The sequence below is a fragment of the Astatotilapia calliptera genome, chromosome 19 (assembly GCF_900246225.1).
Source record: "Astatotilapia calliptera chromosome 19, fAstCal1.2, whole genome shotgun sequence".
Lineage (NCBI taxonomy): Eukaryota > Metazoa > Chordata > Actinopteri > Cichliformes > Cichlidae > Astatotilapia > Astatotilapia calliptera.
This window is the reverse complement of record NC_039320.1, coordinates 25,398,109-25,416,516: the sequence shown is the minus strand read 5'-3', so window position 1 is coordinate 25,416,516 and position 18,408 is coordinate 25,398,109. Positions and strand designations below refer to the sequence as shown.

Below are 18,408 nucleotides of genomic sequence, written 5' to 3'. Positions count from 1 at the left end.
TGCCAAGTTTGAAGTGTGATGGTGGGAATCTTTTGGTTTAGGGTTAACCAGTAGCCTTGAAGACTGACCTTGCAGTCATTAACTGAACTACAATTTCTGCATCATGTCAATGCCTGCTTTAGCTGTTGGCTGAAAATGAACAAGAAATAAAAATTTCAACAGTGCAACAATTAACAAAAAGCAAAAACAAATGGAGCACGGCAGTAATTATGTTCATAATTTCAGGTTTTAGCCTGTACAGTTATATTTTCGTCTATTACCTGCATAATTCCCAGTAACATACATGTATTTTTTCCACCTCACACTGGCATTTGACAATCATTGCAGCATTTGTAATTGTGTGACTTTACACCTTGAGTCAGTTTATATTATTCTGTCTAACCCCCTGTAGTAGACAGGGGTTAAAACTGAATGCCCCCTGTAGATTTCCCCCCGGTAGTTTTCCACCAACACACTCAAAAGCAGCTGTGGTACTTTTCCTGCAGGACATGGTTAAGCCCTCAAATAATCCAACAGAAGATCAATAATAGCTTAATAATTTCTTATCAAAGCAAAGTCCAGGGATGAAAGTGCATTTACAAAATCAGGAGCATAATAATGTGAGCTCTTCGGCTTATCGGCTACATTTATAGATGGCAAGTTCTGCCTGAACAATCGAAAATTAAACACATTCTGATTGTCCATCTCAGTGCAAGACATGCAAGACATTCTTCATTAACTTCACACTGAGCTAGTGAGTTGGGGACATTTCCATTATTATGTGGTGCATCTGATTGGTAGACTGTTGCTGTTGTGACAGGGATGTCATGTGTGAATGCATCTTATTCCTAACTCTGCAGGAGCTACATCCTCTGCTGTGAAGGGTTTTGGGCGGAGGATGTGTGGATGGGCAGCCCTTGTCAGACTCAGCCTGAGGCTGAGGAGGATTGGGGCGGAGGTTTTAATGCAATCTGCTCACCACCTGCTCAGTGGAGGGAAAGGGAGGGGGCTTTATTCTTTTCACAACTTGCTCGTTATCACATCAGACACACAAACACAGATCACTGAGGTGTGTCTGCTCAGAGTTCACAGTTAACGCACCGTCCCCTCCCCACCCAGCCTCCTTCCGAAGGCTGAATGAGCCTTTGCATGACTGGAGCGATGACTGCACACACAGGCTATCCTCAACAAACCTAACACCTGCTTCCTGTCTGGCTGCACATGCTCAGAAGGCCCCGAGAGATTGTGGTTGTGTGTCTGCCTTGCTGTTGCTGTGTGGACTGGGCCAGTCCTTATTAGGACCAATGTAGCATCTGTGATTCTTGGCTCTAAGATATGAATGCTTGATTACACTGTACCTGACCTATTCAGTAACCACAGAACCTCTCTGAGCTGCATTTTCTCTGCACACCACACAGGATGTGGACGATTCCACCCACAGCTTCTTACACTGCAAATTCTCCTGTAGATGATCCTAAAACTGGGCCTGTGAGAAAACCTGAGCCCCAATCAATATAAACCTCACCTCCACGTCAACCATAAAATCCTGTCTGTTGGAAAATATTATTCTGGACAAACGTCTCTGTCACTATCTAAACCATATTTACATAAAAAAGTAGCATTTAATTACTTGGCACACAAAAAATTGCCAGGCAAACAATCAGCAATGGTTTAATCAAAGAGAGACTTACGGAAACAGATATAATTATCAGCATTACACACTATATAACCTATACATGTACAGTCTATTTATTTTAAACACCACAGCTGCTTGAAAATAAAGCTGAGTGCAATATATGCACATATTACTGTGGAAAACATTAATAAAGAACTTTAATGGACTTTAATTTGTTGCAGATATCCAGATCATTTTAATAAACATACCTGCGGAGAATAACATATTGTACTGTGTGACCAGCAGTTCATAACAAAAAAGGAAAATATTCACATTTAAAAACACTGCAATGAATATATAGCATAGTTGCTTCGAAATATTTGATTAATACGTACAGATTCATCTGATAACTAGAAATTGAAAATTACAGCATCTGATGCTGTTTCTTGCTGCTGTGACCTCTCTGAATGTCTAAGGAGGTTTATCTGATATGAATGCTAGCCCACAAAAGGCACTGTCAGTATGAAGTATCAAAAGACAGTCTGACATTTATGTATGACTGTGAATATCTGATACTCCTCATTGTATGGTAAGTTTATGGCGGGGTGCTTCTTTGTGAAAGTCTGTGCACAATACATCAGTGACAGCGCTGCATGCATCAGCATCACTGTGATAGACCTCGGAGGAACAGCAGTAAAAATTCACAGCTTGAATCTCAAATAGCAGGGCGCCTACTTTCTACTAAAGACTTCAAAAGAACAAAGCCCGAGCCAACAAATGCTGTGGTTAGATGACAGGTGGAATACAAATGGAGTTTTCGCAGCTAACTGTGGTATCATCAGCCTTTGCTTTGTTCTGATATTCTGTTTGTGTTCAACGGTCTGTTAAAAGGACAGCAAAGGTTTTCTGACATTCTTATTTCCATCTGGCAGTCTGGTATGTGGGGTGGTGGGGCTGAGGAGATGACCTGCAGAAAAACATCAAATATGTGGTGCAGTCATGAATGTCTGGTGCACACAAGCCATACCTGCACTGCATTTCTCACTGTGAGAAACTGCATGACTACCACCATCATCAGCATTACTACCAGAACAGAAAGAGGGATGGTTCACTGGATGACCCGTGTTTTGTGCTACACAGTAGCAATCTGTCTGCAACATGAGCTATTTCTCTCCGATCCCTGACTCAAATATGCATGTAACTCCCATTCATCACTGTATTAAAGGTGGCACGTCAGCACAGTCATCTCTTTTTATTATGGCCTGACATACATAAGGATCTACTTTGTTTTTGTTGTTTGTTTGTTTTTTAACCATGGCTTTATATTAACTGGTTAAATAATAGATATTCAATTCAATTCAACTTTATTTATAAAGCACCAAATCATAACATAACAACTGCCTCAAGGCACTTTATATTGTAAGGTAAAGACCCTACAATAACATCACAATAATGTGATAGGATACAGTTAATCCTGTAGGGGCCATGAGATGTGAAATACATTAGCCAGGTCTTTCAAAACACAGTGTTTGGTTTTGGTGTAGCACACCAAGAGGTATCACATAATTTGTCTTCTATTTACTCCACCTGATTTTGGTACATTTAACATTTGCAATATTTAAAACTTGTGCAAATTATTGCATGCATGGTATTAATCTTCACAGATTATGCTATGCTTTTCACTTCTGTCTAATCTCAAAACTGCAAAGAATCTCATCTCATCTACTTGCCCAGCTGGAGCTGTCCTCCTGCTCGTGGTGCTGAAACAAATACAAAGAAACAGCCAAACACAAAGTATGCGGAGAAAATGAACACGAGGCTTAACGTGGTTTAAGACTTGCTCTAACATACGTCTCAATATTGTCCATCCCTTTTGCACCTGCTCAGTGCTACACAAGTGCACCATATCCATATCACTACTAAAAGCCCTTGTTCAATCTCAGCTTAGAGCCTTTTGAAATATTAATGCCTGTGAGACACTTACTGTGCACTCGTATGGATCAAATTTTAAAGAAACAGGATAAAACCCTGCAACTAATTTACAGCACTTTGGTAAGAAACTATGAAATATATACATATTTTATACTGAAGCAATTGATCAGCTGCAAATTTAGTCAATGTTCTTGTCATCTAGGTATGAATTCGATCACACAAATACCTACTATCTGTTTGTCTAAAACACTGAGGTAAAAACATATAGTTTCTCCCCTTCATTTAAAGCATCTGCAGTGATTCTGAAGTCCTTGATTTTCAAAAACGACCTTTTCACACCCGCAAGGCTTTGTTTAATCCAACCTGTGACACTAATTCTGACCCTTCTTGATATTTCTGAGATCTCTCTGAAAGCGCAATACCTCTATTTATAGAACACGCATAATTGGGAACCTGGAAACAGGATAGGCCTCCTCTCTAATTAAGGAATAAACAACACTAATTGCCATCATTACTATCATTCATCTGGTGTTATCAAACGTGATGAGATGTGCATATATTGAGTCCTGTAAGATTACGCTCTACATCTTGGCTAAAATCTGAATATCACCATTCTAAATGTATTTTCCTCCCAGGCTCTCATTAGGGTTTGACATATTGTATTCCACTAAAATGTCAAAAGTCCATAGCAAATCTGGCATTTTCAAGGCCACCTGCTTTCAGCACAGTCGGGTGGAAATGTTACCAGATGTCAGTTTAGTACTCTGCCCAATTTCCGAAAACAGAAAAAATACAGTCAGAAAAGGCTAGCTTTACTTACTGTAAAAGCTCAATGTACCTCAAGAATCACATTTATTTTACAGGGTAACCCTTGTGTTAAAACCCACATCACATGTAGTAGGATAAGCATCGAATCAACAAGTCACAAGAAGTTGACCGGTATCATTTTTTTCTGTGCGAATCCAACAGAGTCCAGATTGAACAGCATCAGGCTACACAGACAGAGGGTGGCAGCATGAATGGAAGTCTGAGGGGCTCCTTATTTTATTAAAAACGGGCTCCCCAAGTTACACATAACGATGCTCACTCAAGGTTTGCCACGCAGCTAAGTCCACGAGGAACAATCGGGAACAATAGGTGTGACAGAGAGGAGAAATGATGCACCTGGTTTGGGTGTAGGAGTCTGACACGTTGCCAGAGACAGGCTCGTCCTCACCACCACCAACACCAACACCACCACCACCACACTGTACCGTGAACTTTAAGATATTTATAAATAAAGGAAAAGGTATTGCTCTCCGTAATCAGACATTTTTATCGACTCTCGGTTCCCCCGCTTACTGCAGCACTCACAGCAGCCTGCACACCCACCTTCCTTCAGCTCCGTAACTTGATGAAAACGATTGCGCCACTAATAGCGCAGTAAAGCCTTCCGGTTTGCATTTCTATCACTACAGGCACGCACGGCTTTAATATTTACCTCACTCACCTTATAAAACTCCCTTATCGCTGAGGTCCGGCGGTGATAGAGATGCTGCTGATCTTTCTTTAACGCCAAGAAACAAGAGAAACTCCCACCTTCGCAGGGGCCGTCTAACAATTAAACACCTGCTTTGGAGGCGTTAAGGGACCATCAAGCAATGGTGATGCCAACAAAATTTCATTCGTTTTATTCGAAGTTACATAAAAATATATTGACCAGACATCCACCTTAAAGTTAGCTAGGTCGATTTAAGTGGTTAAATGAATTATATATATTTTTAATGTTAATTTTGAACACCAAATGCACAGTAATCTGAAACTGAATTTTACGTACTCCAGTTTACATCCCACAAATACAAAGGCTTATTCCATTTAAGACAGAAAAATATGTATATTTTACTTAAAAAATACATGTTTTTAAATATATTAAGGAAAAATATTTGAAAACAATTAAGCATTATTAAATTAAAGCTACTTTGTTTTTTTAAAATATACATTTATCATTATTTCTATATTTTGCATTCTTTATAAAAAAAATCTACAAAAACTTTAGAATATATCACAAGTGTAGATACAAAACAACAACTTTTATATACAGCATTGTTTTGTGGGTACAACTACTCAGTCACTATTCATCTGTCAGTGGGTTGTTGCTCTTACCACACACCATTTAGTAAACCTTTTAAATAGTTTTATTGTTCTTGATGATGATGATATTTTTGAAGATATTTGACTTGTTTATGTTTTATATTATATTATATTATATTATATTATATTATATTATATTATATTATATTATATTATATTATATTATATTATAATATAATGTTGCATGTTGCATGTTGCGTATTATGTTTAGTTTAATTTCTGATCACAGGATATTTCACTGTTGGCTTTGCCTCTTGTTCACAATGAAATTGGAAAAAAATATTTGTAAATACTTTGGTTCCTATGAAGGAATGAGGTACAAAAGATTTTAAAGCTACAATCTAATATTTCACAGGAAAATTTTAAAAAGGTTATATTTATTTACCTGTGCTCCCTATTGCACATGCTTTTATTACTTTATGAACACATATAATATCTCCTGTTTATAATGTTGTATGTGTTTTTACAGACAGGTGTCTTTTCAAAAAGAAATCTCAATATCAGCGAGACAGGATTTAATATTAACAATAATCTTATGTTACCTTAAAGGAGAGGTCTCTAGACTAAAGTAATGAAATGAAAGCTCTTTAGAGACATTACTCTAAGGATACTGAGGATCTATCTCAGACTTAACCTGGTAACAGATATGATGCAAAATGTATTAGTGCTCAAGTTAATTGTACTTTAAATAAAGACAAAATAATAAAAAGAATATTTGTTTGTAACAGGGAGAGGCCAATACCTGACTGATAGTGGTCCATTGGGTGATGGGTAAACATGTAGACTTGCCAATGGAGTTATAATTTCCTGTTATATTGTGAGATGTTGAAAATTGATGCCTTTATGACTCCTGCACAACAAGATGTGTTTTAGTATGGAGTGTTTGTGAGAGTCATGTCATGTTAACAAAAGAAATCAAATGCATTGAGCTGCCTTACATCCTGTGAGTAAAGCTTATTTTATTGAAATTGCTAAAATTAGCTTATGGACCTCTACGCTAACAGCATGGGACGTCAGATAACTGAGGATACATTGCCACCTACTGAATTCTTTCTTTCCTGCATTGACCCTAAACACTGCAGACTGTTCACATGCTGTAATAATAATAGTTGTTCACATGGAAAGAAAGTGAAGGATTAATCTTATAAAAATGTACTATTATATAAATATATACTTTTTGAATGGATGTATATGGACTTAAATATGGGGAATTAACCATGTGAAAATAATAATACTTGTTTTGCTTTGTTGAAATTTCTTTTTTGTCTTGTTAACAGGGACACGTGAAGAAAAAGAGGAACACAGACGCATCCGGACCAGCAGGCGGCGGTAGACAAAGGAGTTAATGTGGTGATGTAAAAACGACGTCAGTGCCTCTCAAAGAAACCTTCTTGTGTGCGTTTGAAGAAGCTCCTGAGCTCCGAGGCTCCGTAGTGCTGAAAGGACAGCTCCTCCGCTCTCTGACATCTGCAGGTAGGCAGATGCGTCGCGCCATGGAGATGAAATTATGGGCAAATAACATTACTGGCGCAATCATTAACATACTGGAAACGATATAATGTAATTCTGAAAGAAAACAGAACACGAAGGAGATGGATAACTACAGTTATATTATAAATGCTTTCTGTTTTCTGTAGCATCCACAGTGTCGATGTCCTCTAATGAGGGACGTAAAGACCAACTTTTAAATTTGGTCTGCGAGACCGCCCTCTTTCCTTTTCGTCGTTTGCTATCTTGTGATTTGCAAATCCTTCAGTGCTGCAGGTTATGCGATGACAGAGGGAGTGATAAGACATTACTGCTATTCTCAGTGGCCCCTGGGAGTCCCCCACCCCCACTTTGCTCAGAAATTAGTTTTTAACTCTAAGCGGCAGGCTTACATTCTCTCTTCTATTCACATTTCTGCACTGTGCTCTTTGTAAATGGTTTGGATTCAGTGTGATTTATTTCAGGGTTTCAAATTGTCAGGTAAAGAGCATTCAGTAGTAGACATAGAACTAAACAGTTATCCCCTGTGAACAAGCACTTGGACACAATGGAAAGGAAGAACTACCTGATCTCTCCTCAGACCAAACTGTGTCCTTGGAAGGGTCATTCCCTCCAATTTGCTACTATTTAATTCAAGTATCTTAATGTAATAATCTCCCTACAAGTAAATGACTTTATTGCTGGATTAAGACTATTGATGCCCCTTAAATTGCAAACAGCACTGCCAATTCTTTAGGTACTTAGCAATCCTCATAAGCTGAGAATTTGTTTTGTCTATTTGCTAAAACTGTACTATAGTATCTTCTGTTTTGGCTGCACGTTTGTGTTTGCATCTAACATGAAATTGGTAAAAAGTGTTGAGAGTGATTCATCATGAATACCTGTGTTTGCATACAGAGACCTATTTTCAGCAAATGCGTGTTTGATGGCACCTCGTGTTTCCTAATGCAAGTTTCTTATATTAAAAGCCTGATTAGTCATTAGAAAAACCATTTTTCAATTATGTCAGCACAACTGAAAATAGTGTGCTGATTGGAGAAGCAATAAGTGCGGCTAAATAAGTGCCTGGATTGGCTGTCTCAGTCTGATTATAGTCTCTAAATTTAAAAAAAGGACTGGAAAATGATCACTTTGTCCTTGCTTTAAGGAATAAAAGTTAATCCATGCAGTAAATTAAAAAAACAAAAAAACAAAAGAGAGAGAGAGAGAGCAAGAACAGATTTTATAAAACAGGAAGTACTGCTCCCTCCACAAAACTGTGCAAGCATCAGGGCCTTTACCTAAAAAAGGATAAACACCCATACAAGCCAACGTGAGGTGGTTTGTAAAGGGAGTATGATGCCCATGATGAGTGAATCTAAACCTCTGACCACAACTGTGTTCAGCTCTCTACGCATGCTCAGTTAGACTTTTAGCACAATAAACTTGAACTAAGTAACATAATGTGCACAGAAAGAGCGGTGGTTGATGTAAACAAGCCAGTTTATTCAATTTATTATCATGTTCCATTTAAAATGATAAATCATTTATGATTCCACAGACCATTAGTTGTGATTTAGACCATTTTGAGTCATTGTTCTTGTTATATTAGATACAAACAAACGTGCTTTGCTTTCAGAAGAAAGAACATTTCAAACTGACCAGAAACTTCTGCGCAGTTACGTTTACAGTTACTTGCACTTGCACTGCTAACTGTGTTCTTTGCTCCCACACAGATATGTTCACCCGGATGTTAAAACTGAGACTTCTCAACGCTGTAGCACCTGCGTACTTTTTTACGGCTACAGCAGTCACCTTCATTTTTCACTTTGGCTTCTTCATTCCAACAATTTTCCCAAGTCAGGGTACATCACTGGACGGGTCCAAAGTTTTACATACAGTTATTTTCCTTTTCTTGATGTTCAATGCGTTAGGGAACTACATAATGACTATTAAATACCCAGCTGAGAGTGCCAACGAGACTGTGATTCCAGTGTGTTCACCTCACTGCTCAGATAAAGTGGACGCGCACTACCTCCTAAACGGCCGTCACTTCTGCAAACTTTGCAAGAAGGTTATCCTTAAGAGGGACCACCACTGTTTCTTCACTGGAAACTGCATCGGCAACAAAAACATGCGCTACTTCATCATGTTCTGCATCTACACATCCTGCACATGTTTATACTCTTTGGTTCTTGGCGTGGCCTTTCTAACAGTGGAGTACTCTATCTCTTTTGAGAACCCCCTGACCTTTTTGACTCTTCTCCCGTTCTCCACTGGTTACTTCTTCATGGGTGAGTTTTCCATTAAAGCTGATATCGCAGAGGGGACACCAATTAACAACTCAATATTTTTATTGTTGGAGTCTGCTAGAGTTTGCATGATTCACAAACTGGATCTTGGCGCAGCCTCTCAGTTCATGCACGTTCAGCTAACTTTGTCCTGATTAGATGCCCTTTGCAAACAGAAGGTTAAAACAGCACGGCGGCAGGGCTTTTGCAAAGCTAGGCCACACTAATGATATTTGCTTTCACTGAGATCAAAATGGTCTTAAACTAAGCATTTAGGTCAGTCTGCCTGAGCTTCAGGCTAACAGGTATTACTTGTATATACACTGACCTCATTTAATACTCTTTTCTTTACTACAACCATCCACCATTCTAACAATAATATATGCGACAGTAATTTCTCCTCCTCAATATCTCCTCACAGGAACAATCTCAGGCCTGCAGTTGTTCCTGGTGCTGATGCTGTACGTGTGGCTGGGCATCGGTTTGGTGTGTGCAGGTTTCTGTTGTCAGCAGGTGCTGCTGGTGGCCCGGGGGCAGACATGGTGTCAGATGCAGAGAGGGAAACTTGCAGAGAATTGCAACCCCTGGAGAGCTAACCTCAAGGACGTCTTTGGCACCCGCTGGATGCTTGGTCTTATACTGCCTGTGCAGACAGTAGAGACGTGCTCTGAAGACGCAGATGCCCATAAAGAGGACTGAAGAAAAACCTCATATCGTAACAATAGCTCCTCACAGGTCAAAAAAGTGACACATGTTGTAGAAAATGCTGTCTAAAGACCCATGTGGGGAACGATTTTGAACACAGAGAGGATGCTTTTTGACGTTTCAAATAGTCTGTGAAATAGCTGTTAGCACACATTCCTTTAAGGACAGGAGCCATACAAGCAATGTGAAATAAGCGTGTAGTCTAAGTGTATCCTTTAGGTAGCTTTTTAAAAAGGCAATATTAAGACAAATAAGTTGGTCATTTTTGGGAATCCAGCAGTTTTACTTACGCTACTATAAACGCTTGCATCAAAATATAAAGATGGCTTTGCATGCCTTCACAGCTTTGCAATTTTGTATTATTTGACAGCCTGTGCCATGCGGTGCTCTGAGATTATCAAAGTGCAATATTCTTCCACACATCCTATTAAGATGCTACAAAGCGCCGTTCAGGAAACTCCGGGTAGTTTTCGTGACAATGACTCTTGTTTGTCGTTAAGGGCTATCAGACAAAGAAGCCGTTTGTCTGCAGCATAAACTGCCGGGCTTGACAATACTGTTGTGACAATTACATGTTTAGCCTGATGTACTCTACTCAAAGTAATGTGACTCAGGCAGTGTGAAGAGGGAATGCTCCTTTGGAAAATGGGTGGGGAAGATGATTAATATTCGATTATCCAGGGTTATTATTCACAATGTGCCATAAAGTCATTTCTTATTTGCTTATAGCTGACCCCAAAGATGAGGTATTCACTACACTGCTAATAATAAGGCGCTCTGCATAATAATATTATTATTAAGGACTTTTCACTGTTATTCTGTGACTCCAGCTACAAATACACTGCTCATGTCGAACAGGTTTTGGGTTTCAATAAGTATACTTTCTAGAGATATTTTGTCTATTCCTGTTATACCAATAAAAGTATTCAAATCACAGCAAGTGATTAATTATTGTCTTTAATAATGACACACTGGTCTTCCAACAGTTTTACACAAAGCACACTTGACAATATCAGGAAAAAAAAAAAAAGTATCCAAACTGTAATAATTTGCCACCCTCCTTTTGCCCTTTTAAAACCAAGACTGCTTTTGATTCATTTTTAATATTCAGGTTAATTACTAATGTTGGGGTATGCAAATCGTGGTCCTGAAAACAAATCAAAGTGAACCTAGACTTAATATTTAACTTGTGCTTATGATTTCTATACTGTAACTTTGAATGCATTATCTAACCACACTGTGGGTGGTTATACAACTTCAAAGAAGAATAAATCTTTGGAAACCCTTAAGTATATTAAACTTTCTCCCAAATTAAGCTCAAAAAGAAATAAAGAAATCTTAGCTGCTCAAGCATCGACATAACATACAACATTAACTTACCGGTAAAAAAAAAAAGAAAGAGGTGCAGGGCTTCTGATAAACATTTATATTCACATTATCTTATGCTTATGTTTAGAGGCAACTCAGAAATCTGAGAAATGAAACAAAACAAGCCCACTTCATTGTTTTAAAGTTTAAATTAATACTAAATAATAAGCAAAAATTAAAGCAGGAATGAACATGAGAGCAACAAATCCAAAGGCAACACAGTTATATAGCTACAGCACATCACCTGCTACAAGCTGTAGGTATGAAGTTTCTATTTAACAATAATAATAATAAAAAAAAAAAAAAGAAGCTTACTTTACCAGAACTGGCCAAATCCGTGCAATAATCTCTGTTTACAGTATTCACACAACTTTAGTCTTGGTCAGAAACATCATTACAAATAAATAATACTGACACCAAATAAACTTCCATTAAACGAAAAACAAACTGTTACGATTTAGCAAGCCATCTGAACTCTCTGTGAATCAGACACCGTTTGAAAAGACACTTCCTACAAAAGATGCATCAGCTCTATCAGTTTGATTTACCAGTTTAGAAATAAAGGATAAAAAAAAACAAAGATCACAGGAACCTGCTGACTAAAGATGAAAGATGGATTTGATCTAAGAAGTAAATAACCCTCATACTTTCTCCACACTAGCAACATTCATGCCACGTATAAGGAGTAAACCCCATGTGTCTTTGTATGTGCTGTAAGGCATGCATTAATGCAATCAAGTAGGGATGCACCGATATATTGACCGAACATCATTACGAACTGAAATCAATCATGTGGATGACCACTGGCTTCTCAGCACGTAAGACAACACTTATCAAAGTGAGAGGCCAGTGTTTATCTACAGTGTGCCATCAATTTTGAGCTGGTTTTAATGAGAAAAGGTAGCGTGACAAAGTATGAAAGAATTTTAAACATTTGCAACTTTTCAACAAAACAAAGAGAAAAATAAAAACGTATCAGCCTGGGCTATCGGCTAAACACTGGTGTCAGTACTTCACAATCAGTGCATCCCTACACTTAGGAGTTTGACACAGAAGCCATAGCCCTATTGCAAGTGATACTTGCTATTTTGAAACAGAAGAGGCAAGAAAATTCATTATAGGCAAGGGTTCGAAATACAAGCATGCTTCCTAACTCCCATCTCATAAGAACGGCTGCTTCGACCTCAGCACGATCTGATGTCAGCGTTTTAGTGTCTGTGGACCGATCACATTATTGCGTCACGACTGTGCAACTAAGAGAAAAAGAGCAAATGACTCTGCCCTTTTCTAACATGCAGTTAAAACTACAACTGCAACCCCCCTTTTCCCCATAAATGTAGCTATGTAGTTTCATTGCCTAAGTTTAAACCAGCAGTGCAAATTTCTGCCTTCCTCTTCTGGGACTGAGAGCAAAAACACAAACGCTTGTTAAGCATGCCAATGATATCTTCTGCTCTACTAGCCCAGTCACTGTTGACACTGCTAAGGGTAAGAAGTATAGGAAATGTCACCACAAGCAGCAAATATAATTACTGCTATCCTGTGAAGATGTTTGGCTGGGCAGATCAGCACTATATGACTGAATATAACCTATTCATCTACCCTGATATGTCATCTATACAGACTTTCTTGCTCTTTATGTCACATTTTCTGAATTCCCATTCTCCAACTCCGTAATGATATTTAGGTTGGAGACAGAAATCCCCTTTAGGGTTGCATCTGGAATAATAACTCTGCCAAATCAAACATGTGGAACTACCCACTGTGGGGACCCTTGTGACAATGGAGCGGCTGAAAATAGCTTTTGACTTCCCATATCACTTCTGCTGGTTTTTCACAATCCTTTATCACGAAGTTGCAGAGCTACTGCATCCCAACAATGTGACCGGTCGTTTGAAGTGACGGTCCTGGAGTAATATCAATTCTGATGTCGTCGGAACAACAACATGCAATATGAGACAGACCTTTAGTTTTATATCCAACCAGCTGCTCCAAAACTGTCTAATTTCTAAACTTTGCTGCAGAAAGTGATTAATACCTACAGCCTACTGATAAAGGTCTGAAAGCTTAAAGTTTAGTTCAAGAGTATATTTAACACAATTTATCCACATTTATTAAATCCCCCTGTGGCCTCCTGATTAATCCTCGTCTCCAGATTCAGGACTACTGATTATGTCCGTACATATTTTAAGCTAGGATGCTCTGCGGTTTCGCCCCCCACTGTTCCTTTTCTGTGTCCTGGAGAGAAAGCTGGAGTTTAGTCCAGAGTTGTGGGTTTCCACTGCTCAGAGCCTCCAGCAGCAGAGTCGTCTGCTCCTGAAGCTGCTGCAGCTGGTCTTGGGTGCGCTTATTCTCTTTGATCAGCTGCTTTGTGCGCATGGTGATCCCCAGCAAGCCGGACTTGTTGAGTATGTTGTAGGTATTGCTGAAGCGCTTCTCCTTATTAGTGCGCATCGAGTCCTCATCCTCGAATTCGTCATCAAGCATCCTGTTGTCTCCTGCTAGAGTCCTAAATTCATCTGTGTAGGAGGGCAGGGAGCTGGTTCCTACCTGTGAGGAAAAAGACTTGATAAGCTGCTCTTGACTCTGTGCTTGGTTTGTTGGTGCTTCAAAGTTGGATGTGGTTTGGGCTGTCATCTGCAGTGCTGACAGGGGGCTGGGGGTGCTGTACACCCTGTGGCCATGATGATGCCTCCTCTGTCGCTGGTTATATCCTGCTGCTGTACTCCCCCTCACCCTTGAGGATCCTACCCTCTTAGTGGGTGTGTCCATGGGATGCGGGGCAATTTTGGGATATGATTTGAGGATGGGCATGTAGCTTTTTGACTGACGTGTGTTTTCAGAGCCAGTCTTAGGAGAGCTGTTGTTGTCATTTGATAGCATGGGTTGAAGAAGAACCACTTGTGACTGAGGCATTATTTCCAATGGTGAAGGAAAGTTCCACTGTTTTTCTGCTGGAGCTGTGGATGATTGCTAGAAAATAAGAAAAAAACAAACAAACAAACAGACCTTTAATGTTATAAAACATTTCTTATACTATCTATAATATGGTAGCTGTTAAACATAAAGTGCATGACAGAGTTACAGGGTTATAGTCGATGATCTCAGGGATTGTCAAGCTTCCATTTATATTACATTTAATGTGTCTGGTTAGTTCTGCTGTTGGCATCTCTGCATTATAATAAGATACTTGAGAGGCCTCTCTTCCACTTTGAAATGGATGAATGACTTAAGTGTGTCTGTGTGTTAGGGGGAGGACCTGCTACACTGAACCATCATCATAATATCAAAGTGAGACAAAACAGAGGGTGTTTATATCTGTTGGTTTTATTTAAACGAGAGCTCCATGTGAGTGCTTGCCGGGTTCGCTGTTTATCTCACGCTTTCAACTTTTGTGGGTGTATGTGTGTGTTTGTCGGTGAAAGAGGCCACTGTGTGTGGTGAGAGTTTTGTGTAGAGTGGTGAGAGATTTTACACAAGTAAACACAGACTGAACAACTTAGGAGGATTGTAGCCCCCCCCCCAAAAGTTTTTTTTTTTTTTTTTTTTAAAGGAGAGGCAGCTATAGGTAATGATGTAATAATGTTTTCACTGTTCAGCTAATAACTGTTCTATTATAAACTCTAATTATGGAAGGCTGAATCATCATCAAACAGTAGCATTATTGCTTTTGGTGTGTTTGGGGTACAAAGTATGACTTACTGGGAGTGGATATTATTACCTCAGTGAGTGCACATTAACCCACCACCAATTCAGCAGCATTGATATCACTTTTGCTGATCTCAGAGGATAGCACAATTGAATTATAAAGAAAACTGCCCAGCCCCAGATCATACACAGTCTAAGGAAAGTGTTAAAACACAACATTACCCACAACATGCACAGACAGATCTGAATGCTCAATTTGAGTTAATAAACTCCATCCAAAATTAAGCTTTTAACTAATTTCTCTAAAAGTTCAGAGTACAAAACACTCTGAGCCAAACAATGCTCCATTGAGCACTAAAGCTCAAAGACAATATAGCAATAAAACACTCTAAGAGTAATGAAATACACAGTAGTCTGTTAAGACAAATATTGAAATATTTTACCTGCTTTAACACGAAGTTGTTCATGATGATCATTGGAGACAGTCCAGTGTATGAACCTCCCATCACAGCCACCTGTGGACCAGTTGGCTCCTGGCTGACTATTGACCCATTTCTTGCTGCATCTTCAGAGTCAGTCACTTCGACTGTGCTGAGGTACTCCGAGCTAGCATCTGAGAGGACAACACGACACATATATGAGGCTCATCATGTTTAAAAGAAAGGCTTCTGCTCTGTGTGGAAAAACATTAGCTGTATGAAAACAGTGGCAGATGTAGATAAATATCTGTAGCGTGTCTGAAAAAGGATACTATCATCTTAATGTGAAGGGCTAAATCAAATTCAGGTCAACCCCCATACTGTAAATAACCTACATAGAAAATGTGACCTAGATCTCCACATTTGATTAGGGTCGACCTTGTTCATGAACTGATAGACATTATTTGTAATTATATAAAGGCTAATTATATCCCAGGTCAAGACACGTGTTCTTTCAGACAAAATCAAGAATATTTTGCACAATCACAAGACTTAAAAGGCATGCTAGTTTTTTTTTTGAATGTAAGCAAATCAAACCTGAGAAGCCTGAATCTCTTTCCAGGTCTTGTTTGCATGTTCCAAGGTGCGATGTCCGGGTGAACGGCAGAGTCCTGTGACTGCCTGGTTGATTAAACCGGTTCATGATGGTCTATCCAGGAGAAAAACAAAAGAAAAAAACAAAAACACATGGACAGACGAAGTTAAATAACTGCAACTTAATTTCTCCAGGACAGTCTTATGCAAGTTTGTGATACAGTTTGATGACATTTTTTCTTTATTTTTAAATCCATTCTGTGACTTGGGAAGGAGAGAATATTAAATATCTATGAGTAGCATGTCCATTTTAAAACAGTAATATTCCATTTCTTTGGATTTTTTTCATGACAGGTGACACATTGTCCTATTTGGCTATGGAAGACATTGAGACTTTTTAAAGATCTTTGGCTACAGACAGATGGGTCACAGTGATTGTTTTTGCTAATAATTTACACATTTTAAAAACCTTTATAAACTACAATATTTAGGCCTTAGCAAACCTACCTGTTTCACATGTCATATCTTACGTGACAATCTAGTTATATAAAATATAAATTAGGAACAAATAAATAAACAGCAGCCAATTATAATTGTAAACAATCACAAGATAAAGGTGGCCACTCAGACACAGCAGGGCCAAGGCTTCAGGTTGTTCCCTTAATTTGTCCTTGCCTATAATTTTTTCATAGTAACTCATTACTATATACGATTTACAGTGTATAATGACTAAAAGCACAACAGTCACAGTATAAACACTCACCTCTAGTTAATACGTAATCTGTCTTTTTAGAGCTTCTACTTTGAATTGTTTACAAGACTGATCATCACTTCACGTTTAAGGCCTGTACTTTGCATTCATACTGTACATGACTGTATTTATTTTTCAACATACTGAAAAGAGCAGGCGCACACCCACAAACGGGATTACGTAATGTTTTAAGCTGCATAATAAACAGATTAAAACATCATAAAAGCGTATTATTATCTGCCTTACGTCTCCCATTTTACAAACTCGAGCTGAACGATTGGATGAAGGGCCTGTGACCCTCCCACAACCACTCACTGCGATGGCTAGTCATGGCAAGACACACTTTAAAAAAACAAAACAAAACAATGTCGTACTTACCCAGCAAAAACAACAAATAAAGAAGTCAGTGCAGACAATCATTGTTATAAAGCTGGGATGCTGACCAGTCCAGCGTTTATAACTTCTTAACTAGCTACAGCTAGCATTGTTTTGCTATACACGCAACTTTGTCAACATTGGCCGTTAACGTCAAACAACGTACGCGACACAAACACACACACACACACACACACACACACACACACACAGCTTTAGGGTTACACAAATGTGCTTCTGCAATAACAAAATATGGAAAGCAACATTAGCTGCTGTCTGTATCATCGACAGTATGTTTTATCTGTTTACTATTCATTTAGCTGGGTAACGCTAGCTGCTAGCTACCTTAGCTTTAGATCAGAACTCTTGCTATCACGAGATCGATAAGCAATATGAGTACCAGCATAATTTCGACAAACCTTACCAAGACGTCGTTTGCTTCAAAGCGAAAATCCGACTTTAGTAGCTTGAAAATATGTGGCTAGTTAAAGCCACCCAACTCCCGTGTTGCTAACGCCAGCTCTACTTATGTGCTCTACAAAATAAACGCCCTCCACGAGGTCTTACAGGTAAACACAATTACGTGCGCGCATTCACGCAGACATGGTTTTAAACAAATCGGTGACAGAAAATCATTTGCATTTAAGTATTCATGCTGTGAATTAGTTTGTTATGGAATACATTTCTGAAAGTATTAAATAATAATCATATTTTTTTAAATATTTTTTTAACAAAAAAGCACAAAACACATTTGCAACTTTATTGTCTGTTACGGCAACCTCCTGGATAAGTTTCTAAAAGTAAGTAAGGGTTTTCAGATGATGGGGTTATAAGTCCAGTTTTTAGTGGTTGTAATTTAGGTGGTTTTAAGAAGTGTACTTTTAAGAGCTGTGACGGGAACAACAACTCCCTGTGAGACACTATTAAGGGCTTTAATAACCTGATACATAAAGGTTGCTACGGAAACGGGTGAAGTACATGTTTTATTCTTGGGGTTGGCGAAAGAGGAGCTTGTTTTGAGACTTATGCTCTGATGGGGTTACGCTATGGTGTGCGTAACCCCATCAGACTAGTTGTTTAGGCTGAAAAACGTCTTTTTAAAAAAATCTACCGTGTTTGATATTTTAGCCTACA

At 38.8% G+C, this 18,408-nt stretch overlaps 3 protein-coding genes across 4 annotated transcripts in view; 1 reads left to right on the top strand and 2 right to left on the bottom strand.

Annotated features, from left to right (window-relative positions):
- Positions 1–5,096, bottom strand: part of tmem63c (transmembrane protein 63C) — a 42,354-nt gene extending 37,258 nt beyond the window's left edge. The window contains exon 1 of the mRNA XM_026151819.1: positions 5,016–5,096. The gene's annotated coding sequence lies outside the window, so the exon portion shown is untranslated. The remainder of the gene's footprint in view (positions 1–5,015) is intronic.
- Positions 5,097–7,048: 1,952 nt separating this feature from the next.
- zdhhc22 (zDHHC palmitoyltransferase 22) lies at positions 7,049–11,055 on the top strand. Its single transcript, XM_026152481.1, has 3 exons — positions 7,049–7,129; positions 8,860–9,417; positions 9,836–11,055. Exons 2-3 carry the CDS (start codon positions 8,862–8,864, stop codon positions 10,111–10,113), a joined length of 834 nt encoding a protein of 277 aa, XP_026008266.1. The 5' UTR covers positions 7,049–7,129; positions 8,860–8,861; the 3' UTR covers positions 10,114–11,055.
- A 5-nt stretch (positions 11,056–11,060) lies between these two features.
- Positions 11,061–17,858, bottom strand: cipca (CLOCK-interacting pacemaker a). Of its 2 annotated transcripts, none has more exons than XM_026152480.1 (4): positions 17,694–17,858; positions 16,152–16,263; positions 15,579–15,748; positions 11,061–14,460 (listed from the first exon to the last, which is right to left on the bottom strand). In XM_026152480.1, exons 2-4 carry the CDS (start codon positions 16,255–16,257, stop codon positions 13,675–13,677), a joined length of 1,062 nt encoding a protein of 353 aa, XP_026008265.1. In that variant the 5' UTR covers positions 16,258–16,263; positions 17,694–17,858; the 3' UTR covers positions 11,061–13,674. The 2 variants fall into 2 exon arrangements, with proteins under 2 accessions (XP_026008265.1, XP_026008264.1); XM_026152479.1 differs by having other exon boundaries at positions 17,699–17,858.
- Positions 17,859–18,408: the final 550 nt, after the last annotated feature.

Bases quoted from the DNA above. Each gene is read 5' to 3' on its own strand.
- cipca (XM_026152480.1), bottom strand. From the start codon at position 16,257: ATGAACCGGTTTAATCAACCAGGCAGTCACAGGACTCTGCCGTTCACC. The intron at 15,749-16,151 runs GTTTGATTTGCT...TTGTCCTCTCAG, and splicing joins AAGAGATTCAGGCTTCTCAG to ATGCTAGCTCGGAGTACCTC. The intron at 14,461-15,578 runs GTAAAATATTTC...CTTATTTTCTAG, and splicing joins ACAACTTCGTGTTAAAGCAG to CAATCATCCACAGCTCCAGC.
- zdhhc22 (XM_026152481.1), top strand. From the start codon at position 8,862: ATGTTCACCCGGATGTTAAAACTGAGACTTCTCAACGCTGTAGCACCT. The intron at 9,418-9,835 runs GTGAGTTTTCCA...ATCTCCTCACAG, and splicing joins CACTGGTTACTTCTTCATGG to GAACAATCTCAGGCCTGCAG.